Source organism: Ctenopharyngodon idella, chromosome 9 (genome assembly GCF_019924925.1).
Source record: "Ctenopharyngodon idella isolate HZGC_01 chromosome 9, HZGC01, whole genome shotgun sequence".
Lineage (NCBI taxonomy): Eukaryota > Metazoa > Chordata > Actinopteri > Cypriniformes > Xenocyprididae > Ctenopharyngodon > Ctenopharyngodon idella.
In genome coordinates this window covers 5,716,089-5,727,969 of record NC_067228.1, presented here as the reverse complement: position 1 = coordinate 5,727,969, position 11,881 = coordinate 5,716,089, and the positions used below count along the sequence as shown (strand labels likewise).

Below are 11,881 nucleotides of genomic sequence, written 5' to 3'. Positions count from 1 at the left end.
TATAATGGCAGTGATAGGGATCAATGAGTATGAGCTGAAGAAAGTGTCTCCATCCACATCCATCTATCATATGCGCTCCACCCGGCTCCAGGGCGATTAATAAAGGCCTTCTGAAGCGAAGTGTTTGTGTAAAAAAATATCCATATTTAGACAAGTTATGAAGTCAAATATCTAGCTTCCGCCAGACCGCCTTCCATATTGAAGTTACGAAGAAAGTGTAAACTGGCGTCACATCAGTTACGTGGAGTACACGTTTATGATGGATGGATGTGGATGGAAGCACTTTCTTCAGCTCATACTCATTGATCCCCATCACTGCCATTATAAAGCTTGGATGTGTCAGGATATTTATTAATATTTCTGCAATTATGTTGGTCAGAAAGAGTCCTAGGATGGCTTGAGGGTGAGTAAAGCTTTGGCTAATTTTGATTTCAAAGTGAACTAATGGTTTAATACAGTGCACGTATTTAGCAAAATGCTCCTCTATAGAGTTTCTTTTCCTGAGAATTTTTCTAGCTGAGTAACAAGTTTATAATCACGGATTATGGTTTTTCTGAGGTAAATGTGATATTGTTTACAAGCGGTTTTATTGACGCATTTCCGTGGTTGAAACACTGGTGGAGGGAATCACATGAGACATATGGATTTCAGCAAGTTGTACTGTATATTTCATACCTTCAGATGTTCATTAATGTTTATTGCAAACTGTAAAAAAATAAATAATTGATATTGAACCGAATCGCATGCTTGTGGACTGAAATCTAATCTATTCATGAAATTTGTGTCAATACCCAGCCCTAATCATTATTCAAAACCATAATCTCCACCTTTTTTTTTTCAACACGGAAGTAAGGTGCAAGACTTCTGATTTATTAGCCGCTATTGGAAATAAGAATATCAAAGTGCAGTAAACTGTAAAACTGTTTGCACTACAAACCAGCATGTTTATAATTAAGACAATACATTAAAATAATATGGTAAGAAATACCAGTCTGCAATATCAAGCAGCATAACTAGCTGCTTTGTACAGATAAAAATAACTGGAAGCAAATGACACCGCAAGTCAGACACGTTAAATTTACAAACGGCCGTGCCCACTCTTACCTGAAAAATAATTAATACCTGGATAAGAAGCAAAGAGAAAGGGAAAGGGAAAAAAAACAAACAAACAAACAAAAAAAAAAAAAACACACACACACACACACACCACAACAAAACAACAAGGCATGACTGCAGTTTTTAGACCAAAGGTTTATTTTGGCATATTACAAAATACTTCTTACAAAACCTTACAAAAACATTGGAAGATATAAAAAGTTGAGATGCTGGAAAAAGTATCAAAAGATGGAAAACCTGGCTGTTAACGGACATTGGTAATTTATACTCCTATACTTTAAACGGTTTCAAGATGAGATTGCATTGGTACCATGTATAAAACTTCAGGCTTTATGGCTTTCCTTATTGCTATTCAATGTAAACTGCATTTGGACCAACTTACGATTTGCATTTGCATAAAGGAGGCAAAAATATACACTAATCTGGACAGTAACTATTTAGAGAAATTATGAAAGTAAAAACCAATTAAATGAAACATTCTTTATTAGTGCTTTCAAAATGTGTGAAGACATGCTCTGAAAACTGAGTTTGCCTCTCTAACAGTTGGTCAAATTAAACGAAAGCCAAAGAAAACCATATTTGCTTAAAGCTTCACAAAATAATGTAGAAGACAAAAAAAGCAATTAAAGACTGAAATTGTAGTCTACGGAGAAGCTTCCTCAAAATAAGAGGGGTACCAAAATACTACTCATTTACATCTACAGTACACAATATGCAAATAAAATATCAAAAGCCTCTTTGTAGATCAATAATTGATTCACAAGTATTCAAGCATTTTCCAGGTTTCCACTTTGTTCATTACAAACATACACTAATTGTGGTCCACTACTCAAAACACAGAGCTATTCTAAATGACTAAACTACATTTCATGTGGCTTTACACTGGCTCATCCATCTCATTTTGGAATGGCAAAGGTAATATGTAAACTCCAGTTTAAGGCATTTGAGATGCAACCCTTGGCACTTCATTAGAAGTGTGGTAAACAAATGGAAGAACCACCGATTTATTTTTCCTATATATATTAAAAAAAAAAAAAGAAAAAAAAAAAAAAAAGAGATGATAAGAGACTAGAGACATTGCACAGTCGCCTAGTGTCTGAGGAGTATACAGATCATCTTCCTAACTAGCATTAGGGCACTTTGGAGTATCAGGCAGACTGGCTGATGTCAAGTATAACTGGCTGGTGAGATGCTGCTTTGAGATTTTTAACTTGGCGTTCACTTGCCATAATACTGCACAACACATTATCACGGATTCACCAGTGTGCGTACGGACACAGGTTCCAACTCAGTCTCACGATGCTTCGCACAATGTTCAGCAGCCAAACAAAAAGAAAATACACAACAAACACACATACAGACTCTTTCCACTTTCCAAGATGAGCAATTCCAACCCCAGTTGGGGCGCTTCATTGCACAAGAAAGCAGCTGATAGTCTATGAGTCTCAATCAAGCGCGGATCCCTGTGAGAGCGAGAGAGAAAAGACAAAATAGAATTAAAACATGAACATCTTTATTCTAAGAATATGAACATTAATCTCAATTTATTTTGGCTATTTGGTGAAGTTTGAGTTTTATATATTGTAACAATATATCGTGCCACAATGTATCACAATACAAAAATGCAACAATATGTATTGAATAGTTCACCCAAAATGAAAATTATTATTCTTTTTAATTTTTATTCTCGTGTCACCATTGTCCTGTGTATTGGGTTACCAGCACCAAGTCCAAGCCTATTCATTTCCACTCCCAATGTAATACCAAAATGTAGCATTTTAATCAACAGTTCATTTTTGTTAAACGTCTTTGAGTATCATAATGTCATAGTGAGTTCAGTATCGTGATATGTATCGAATCGTGACATGAGGGCACCCCACCCACCCACATCAAAATAGTTATTTAAAAAAAAAAAAAAAAAAAAAAAAAAAAAAAAATTATATATATATATATATATATATATATATATGAGAGAGAGAGCGAGATTTTGAATATAAGGATGAGTAAACGTAAACAAAAAACGATTTTGTGTTTGCAAACAGCGATGACGGTTTTTGTGGGCGGAGCCTACCTGGTGGCAGAAAATGACAGTTTTGCAGTAGCAGTGTGTGGAAGCCATGGAAGAATAATAATAATAATAATAATAATAATAATAATAATAATAATAATAATTATAATAATAATAATATTTTTTGGTAAATTTAGAGTTTCTCACAATTCTGACGTTTTCCCCTCACAAATCTGAGTTTATATCTCACAATTCTTAGAAGGAAAAACAGAATTGACATGCTCTTTATTCTGTCTATTTTTCCTCAGAATTCTGAGTTTATATCCCTCAATTCTGACTTTTTCCCCCTCAGAATTGTGATTTAAACCCACAATTGCGAGTTATAAAGTCCAAACTGGGAGATGTAAATGCGCAAATGCAAGAAAAATAAAAGAAGAAAAAAAAAGTCAAAATTTTGAGAATGTTATAGATTTAAAATGTATCCATGTAAAATGTTTTAGGTTTAAATATTTCATGCTGTAACTGCTATGTATGTATATCCCCTATGAACTGCATATGTGAATATTACATAGACTTATTGTTTACATCAAATTCATGTTTTAATAGTAGACTAAACATTGCACGTTTCATCAGTCCAGTCTGTGACTTGCAACAAACGTCTACGTTTAGCTTCAATGGGTGTCTTCAAGGACGGTATTCTATTAAAAAAAAAAAAAAAGGACTACATTTTCTGCATTCCGATTCTGGCACAACAAAACATTTTTCTCTTATTCTGTGGATTTTTTTTTCCTCCACTTGTTACCGCTGTTTTTCTACACCATGTGCGTGCAGCTGCAAGTGACATAACTGTGATGTCTGCATCAAATTGGTGAACTATTTCTTTTCAACCAATTAAAAATTTTCACTTTTGTCTTACCTTTCTCACATGTACTCCCTTGCTTCTCCTGAGCGAAGTTGAGTCTGTTTTGCTCGACAGCAGTGCCATTGGACTCTGGGCTGCTGCTGCGTGAAGGACTGCTCTCACCGTTCTGATAGGCCATATCCAGATGTTGCTGGGCCAGTTTCAGGTGTCTACGGAAGCGGTCCATATCTCGCAATGACGACTCATTGCCAAAAGGCTCTCGACAAGAGTCCAAGTTATACTCTGGTTTTATTCCCATAGACAGCTTGTCTTTTTTCAGGGCTGTGTGGTACCCTGGTGGGGCAGTGGGCACCTGTCTGCATATGGCACCACGTGGACGTGCAACACTTTGGTGGCGTGAACGTCGCCGGAAAGCATCACGGATTCCACTGAGGCCCAAATGAAGAATCTCCAGCACCGTGAGAGACAAGCAGAGACAGCTCACTGCATACATGATCAGCAGGAAGATAGTTTTCTCTGTGGGACGTGACACAAAGCAGTCCACCGTGTGCGGGCAGGGGCTGCGAGTGCACACGTACGAGGGGGCAACCTCGAAACCGTACAGGATATACTGGCCGAAGAGAAAGCCCACCTCAAAAATAACCCGTGATAGAAGCTGCAGGATGTATACCTTCATGAGCCCATCCCGCTTTATTCTCCGGCGCCCGTCGTGTTTAGGGGCTGGCTTCTCGGGAGCTTTTGCTTTCTCTTTCTCTGGCAGGATCTCCTCCGTCATCATGGGGTCTTCCTCGCCGTTGTCCTCAGCCTCCTCATAATCACGGTTGGTACCGCGCTTAATCATGGGCATGCGTTTCCTGTATCTCGGCCCGTACTCGTCATCATTCATGCGAGCGATCTTGTGCATAGCAAAGCCCAGGTACATAATAGTAGGGGTTGTGATCATAATGATCTGAAAAACCCAGAATCGGACATGAGAAAGCGGTGCAAATGCATCATAGCAGACGTTCTCGCAACCAGGTTGCTGGGTGTTACACACAAATTTACTCTGTTCATCATAGTATATTGATTCGCCCCCCACGACAGTCAACACAATGCGGAAGATGATGAATAATGTAAGCCAGATCTTGCCCACAAAGGTGGAGTGGTTGGAGATTTCATCCAACAGCCGCGTAAGAAAGCTCCAGCTCATGGTGTTCCCAGAAAAACCACTGTCTCAGTCCTAAATGAGAACAAGACATTAACTATTAGTAATTGAAAACGGCATCAAAAATATAATTAAAAAAAGAATGAATACATTAAACTTAATAAATATGTCATGAATATAGCATACCTTCCTACAACATGACTGACAAAAGCTATATCACTAATGAGAGGAAATTAGTTGTTAATTCATTAAGAATGATTTAAATGGTAAAAATCAGGAACAAAGCAAATATATAATTTTCCAAGGATTATAGCAAAATCTTAAGAATTAAATCTGTAAAAGCTGCTTTCCTCCATCAGGAAAAGTTGAAAGTTCACATGAGCACGAGCACATGAGCCTGTATTAACCAGAAAGATCCACTAGATGGAGCTAAAAGGTTACTTTTCTAACAAGCTCTTTCACAGAAACACCCAAGTCAGCTAAGGCCAACAAATTGAGGGGAGGGAGGGAAGAAAAAAACAAAAAAACAACACCTCACTTAACATGAAATAATCGAACAACTAAATTTCAACCATTTAATAAATGAGAGCCATTTTAATAACTACAATTAAATGAGTGAAAACCCTGTTATTTTGCTCTTATATGAAAAAAAAAACATTTAAGATTGAATGTGATTGGGGGGAGCTAAAGAGTAAAAATATATCATTTGAATGAGGTATTTACCACCTTGGTATTATCTGACCTCTTGTGTGTAACACCTACTTGTCAGCAAATAAAGCAGTGGTTACCAAACTTTTTAGTGGCATACCCCCTAAACCATTTCCACTTAGACTGCATCTTTTTACATTAAAGGAAAGATTTTCTAACCCTAGTAAATGTACGTGTAATGTTGTCAAATTCTGAAAATTCCATTAAATTATTAATATAATAAAGCAATAAATTAAACTAAATCAATTTCAATCAAATGAAATCAGTATCAAGAAAAGCCATCTTTGCACTGCAGTGGCACAAGCTGCATTTAGACACTTTTACACACCGTTTAATGCTGCTTAGAGGTGGTCTGAATGCAATTAAAATGGCATAATGTTATGAGATAATATTTTAAAGAAAAAAAAATATTCAATAGAGAAATGAAATAATGGTAAAAATGAAATGATACTTTTAAATATTAAACAAAACTCTGCACGAAACCTATCATATGCACGCTGCGTGTGTGGATGCAGTCAGTTTTGTCTGCAAAAGATGAGGCAATTTGATTGGATGTCATGTATTTGACTTTTACAGCACTCCCATTTTCCAGTTTTTACATTAGATTCTGCATTTTGCCTGTTAGAAATACATGCTTGGTGTTAATGTTACTTTAAGTTGGGGTAGAATTAAATGAACGGCAAAACTCTGCATTTTGTTTGGGTACTCCGTCACCTCACATGCCCCACTGAAATAGAGCATGGGTCTTATATAGACCTGAGACACAAAGAAATTCCTTATCCCATTTTGGACAACCAAATGCCTGTGGAATTGGCAGCTCTAACAAAGTAAATTCAAAACAGGCAACCAGTTGAAAATGGTTTGGTCACAAACTGGAGTAGAGCTACTTTAAGAGAGGATGGGGTCATCCACAGGTCTAATCAAACTGTGCAATCCTCACAGGCTACATCAAGTAAACAAAAGACGCTTCAGGCATGGCTGTGACTTGATTTTTCCAGTGTGTGAATTTACCAAAACATCTGTAAAGACGCTCTGGGGTTCTCACCATTATTGACCATTGATTTTCTATAACTTTGTTCTTGATTACTGTATGTGGACTTAAAATAAATAAACAAATAAACTAGAATTTAAATTTGAAATTACTGTTTTCCCCATGACCATGGGAACCTTGACTCTCACTCCAGCCCAAGCCTAATAAAATAAATTCTAATAAAACTCATAGGAACTGGTGGGTGACATGCTGCCAATGGCCACAGCTTCTGTCCAAGGGTCTATTAGAGACAGTTGCATAAATTGAGGGCCACGCTGTTGTGGTAAAGAAGAGAGACTAAGAGTGCCATTTAAAGGCGTCAAATCACTGTAATTTGTACTCTTAGTACAAAGGGGCCATATCCGATTGCCGGCGGCAATACAACTGTGTGGTTGTCGTTTGGAACATTCCACAGCTGGTGCCCAGTTGGCCCTCAAAGCAGGGCCCCAAAAAGGCTCTACACCCATAACACACCTAGTGTAGAGATCTTATAAAGGTGTGATCTTACAACGGGGCCCATGCACTTTTTCCATGCCACTTATAAATATAAGACAAGGACTTTAAATCAATATATATATATATATATATATATATATATATATATATATATATATATATATATATATAAAAAATATATTTATTACAAAAAAAAACAAAACAAAAAAAACTCTTTTTAAAACAATATACCGTGCAAAAAACAAAACAAAAAAAACAATCAGGATGGTAAGGGATTTCGAAAAGACTAGGAGAATCTGAAAGGCTGTACATGTGTACTTAAAGGATAGCTCAGTTAATGTCATACAGTAAGCGCGGTACTAATTTTTAGGGCTGTAACGATACCCTCATGTCACGATTCGATACATATCATGATACTGAACTGACGATATGATATTGTGATAATCCAAGACATATGGTAAAAGGATAACAAATAATGTTGATTAAAATGCTAAATTTGGAATTTCACTGGGAGTGGAAATGAATAGGCTTGGACTTGATGCTGGTAACCCAATGCACAGGACAATGGTGACACCAGAATAAAAATATTCATGATAGGGCTGCACGATATATTGTTTCGTTTTAACATCGAAATCGCAATGTGCGCATCCATGATAGTCACGTTGCGGGATATGTGCGATGTCTAGTAAAGGGGTCATTAATGCGTACGGACCAGACACCACGGTTCAAACCGCAGGTGATTCTCTGATTAACTGCAAAGTCTGACCATCATACAATGAAAAGTTTATCATTTGAACACGTTTTAGGTCAGTTTAAACATTCAAGGGATTTTAAACCATTTGAGCGCACAAAGACGTGAAAGAACTCAATTCTGAACGTGCGGCTGTTTTATGTGCGCGCACGCGACACACACAGAGCCGCGCAGATGTACGTGGACGCCAAATGCCGTTCTCTTCCCCGTCCATTTGTGCCTGAACGGACATATACATGCAAAAAAGGGTCAAAACGCATGTAAAAGATCAACTGTCCTCGTAAACAATTGTTTATGGCTTAGGTGAACGAAACCATTGAGAAAGAAAACCAGATGTGTAACAGTATTTTGGATCCGCGCCGCACATTTGCTCTTACAGTGACAGCAGCCCCTGCTGCTTTCTGTGTCATAAATGTTAATCAAACAACAAAAAAAACAAAAAAACAAAGAGAAAAGTCACTTTTGTAGTTTTAACACAAATTAATCATGTTCAATTTATACAGTGAGACTATACAGTATTATTTTACATTTGATCATTCAATTTCTGTACCTGAATACCTTACCTGGAAAATATAAAGCACTATTTATTTCATTTGTATATTTGTTCTATTATATTTATCTATGCTGGTAATTTGTTCATTATTTTCTATGCGCATCGCTCACCTACAAAATCACCTGAATCATTCTAGAATGATTCATTCTTTCCAAATAGAGCTATTCAAGTCATCTGGCGATTTTTCTCTTTATATCGCAATGTCAGTTTTTTCCAATATCGTGCAGCCCTAATTCATGATTCTAATGCTGAAACACAGATTTATTTTACCGTTGGCTGAATGTCTCATGCATATGGCACACAAAATGGGAAAGGTTTCGAAACGGGAAAGTTTCAAAGTCGTCATTTGATTGGTTGAATTCTACAGGATTTATGAGAGATGTTTGTGTCGCATTCTTTAACAGTCCGCATGAAAACAAAGCCATTGTAACGCCAAACTCCCTCATAGAAGAAAGCCATCGTGTTTACAACTGGGACAATGAGCGCTTATCAGGATCAACTAAATACTGGATTTTCTAAAGTATGTGAAGTTTGCGGCTCCACTGTTGCAGTAAACTTGCACAATGTTCTTGAATGAATAATTAATTAGATGAACGCCGGTCTGTTATCGTAGGGACATCAACTTTACATTTTCACACCCCTAAACATGACGCGGAACAAAACGAACTGTGATTGGTTGCTTTACACGTCGGCCAATAAAAGCGGTGATGAAGTCTAGACCTTCTGCCATCAGTCTAAGGTCTGGCTACACGAGGCTAGGCTACTACTTGCATATTTCAAATGATAAGCCATGTCTGAGGTCGATTAATGTTAGGGCAAATGTTTGGATTTCCTGCCCGGCGTAATTACCACATGGACCAGCGGCGTTAATGATCTGTCCGTTATGGACTTGGTTACTTCCTATGGAGTTTCTTTCTGCAATTAACCGACTGATTAAAATTTGGTCAACTAAGCCTCTTCTCGTCGACTAACATTTAATCGACTGTTAGTTGGCAGCCCTAGTAATTATTTAGTCATTCCAAATCTGTATGACTTTCTTCTTTGGAACAAAAGATGTTGAAGAATTAACAACATTAGACCACACTGACTTTCATTGTATTGACATCAACTTTATAAAAAAAAAAAAAAAAAAAAAAAAAAAAAAAAATCTGTGTCACATACATCTCTGGAATGGCATGAATGGGTGAACTCTCTCTTTAAGTTGTTAAAAGACTGGGAGACCCTCAGCAATACCTCAAACCTAACCCTGACCTCCTCTTAAGTCAAGCAACTCCACACAGAGCGACCATTACCACGTCAGACATTAACTTAAAGAGAGAACAGAGTGGCTTTGTGGAGACATCTGAGAAAGCAGTTATCGTTCCAATCCAGATTCCTTCAGCTCTGGTGGAAGGACAGGAGGCTGGTGCTTACTTCAAAACATCTCAGTTTCAAAGAAACTTGAAAGCATTTTGAAGCAGCAAGACTTACTTGGCCCTTGGAAATTAATTGATGAATAAGAAGACAGTCACAAACATGTGCATTTGGTGTAAAAGTTAATTTCTCCCCTGCTTGTCTTTTTAAGTTTTAAAAATAAATCACATCCCTTCCCCTACACCAAAAGAAATCCACAGAACATGAGCTTATTAAGCAATGTGGCAGGATGATGGCTAATACTGGCTTTTAAAACGAAAAAGACTTGAATTTTAGTGAAATGACCCTTTGTAATACTCTTGATCCAATAACCAAAGTTTAAATTAAAAACAAATGCTTTATTCATGTATAAGACTAGGGTTAGAGGAGAAGTCTATTCTTACAGGCCAGTGTAGACCTATGCCCATGAAAAAAATCTTTCGATAATCAGTTTGATCTAAAACCAATATTAAAGTTTCTTAATCAGTAAATGAATCATTAATATCAATAAATAACAACAGTAAACTAACCAGTAACTTTAAACGGTTATATACACATCTAAAATTACACTAAAACTTAATATAACCACTCAATCTAAGGAAAGAAATGCTTTTTAACTTACGAACGTAAATATATTTGCATAAAAAAAAATAATATAACGATAGTTTTTACAGTTCGTAGTTTAATTTACGCTATCAAAAAGTAGTACAAAAACAAATGGGATCCAATCATTTCAGTATATCGATTAAGGGACAAGAGATACAAGATGCAAAATAACGTAAATAATATATATATATAAAAATAATATCTGCATCTTGTCTTTCAATAAAAAGACTACGATTATATTACGGAATATATTGTTTTGAGGATTCTAATAAAATATTTCGATAAACAGCTGTCTCTCATCCAACGCAACGTGTCGGTGTGTGCGCGCGAACGGTGGCGCGCTTTTACCTGAGGTGAATCTTTTGCTCTTCTCAAATTAAAAAGAAAAGCCAACGTCTCAAAAAGCTACGTGGTTGTTCAACGCCACTTATAAAAGAACGTGATAATGACTTAATATCGACCACACAGACGTTTCATCGTACAGTTACGAAAGGTTTGTCCGTTATCCATCCACATTTCCAAGAAAAACTCATCCATCTGCGTTTAAGTTTACTATTGTTCTCCGACTGACGCAAGAAACACGCGACAATTCCTTATAAAACGACTTAAAGATACTAGTTAAACAATAATGGTATTTGTGTGAAAAATACGCGTATAAACTTCTCACACAGAAACCGATAAAGCAGAAAACTAGTTATTTCGCTGTGTGTGAGCGAGATGTCACCAAAAATCCGTTGGCCACTGTCGAATTTCAGTCAGTTGAAGAGCGGGGAAAAAACATACCTCGTTGAGTAGATTTCCACACTTTTCCTCAGCTACGTCCTTCGAAGTAGTTTGTACGAGCAAGTGAAATATCACCACATCTCAACTATCTTTGACAATAAAATCCACACTCTTTATTAACCCATTCGGAGTCTGGCTTTGGTAGCATGTGAATCCCCACACGCCGTCGAGTTGGGGGCTCATATAGCGTGAGTAGGACAAAGAGGCTCAGGCTCCTGAAATGCCGCGCCTCCGTCTGCGCACCCCACCCCCCTTTTTTTAGGCCTGAGTATGAACTGGTATGAAATCTAATATATTTTGATCATGCTTTCCCGATATTTTTTTTATCTGATACCCACTATCACATCCTTGATTTGCATCCCATCACATATTTTGGAGAAATGTAATAAATAAATAAATAAAATTAACGAGTTCCACAATAACCCATTGCAGTGACAGAAATGCCCCATGTTTTTTTTCTTCAGTTTTTGGT

General features: G+C 37.0%; 1 protein-coding gene across 1 annotated transcript; it reads right to left on the bottom strand.

Moving 5' to 3' along the window:
* Window positions 1-1,231: 1,231 nt before the first annotated feature.
* gjc4b (gap junction protein gamma 4b) lies at window positions 1,232-11,657 on the bottom strand. Its single transcript, XM_051906438.1, has 3 exons — window positions 11,410-11,657; window positions 4,041-5,205; window positions 1,232-2,579 (listed from the first exon to the last, which is right to left on the bottom strand). The coding sequence occupies exons 2-3, from the start codon at window positions 5,173-5,175 to the stop codon at window positions 2,566-2,568; spliced, it is 1,149 nt and encodes a 382-aa protein (XP_051762398.1). The 5' UTR covers window positions 5,176-5,205; window positions 11,410-11,657; the 3' UTR covers window positions 1,232-2,565.
* Window positions 11,658-11,881: the final 224 nt, after the last annotated feature.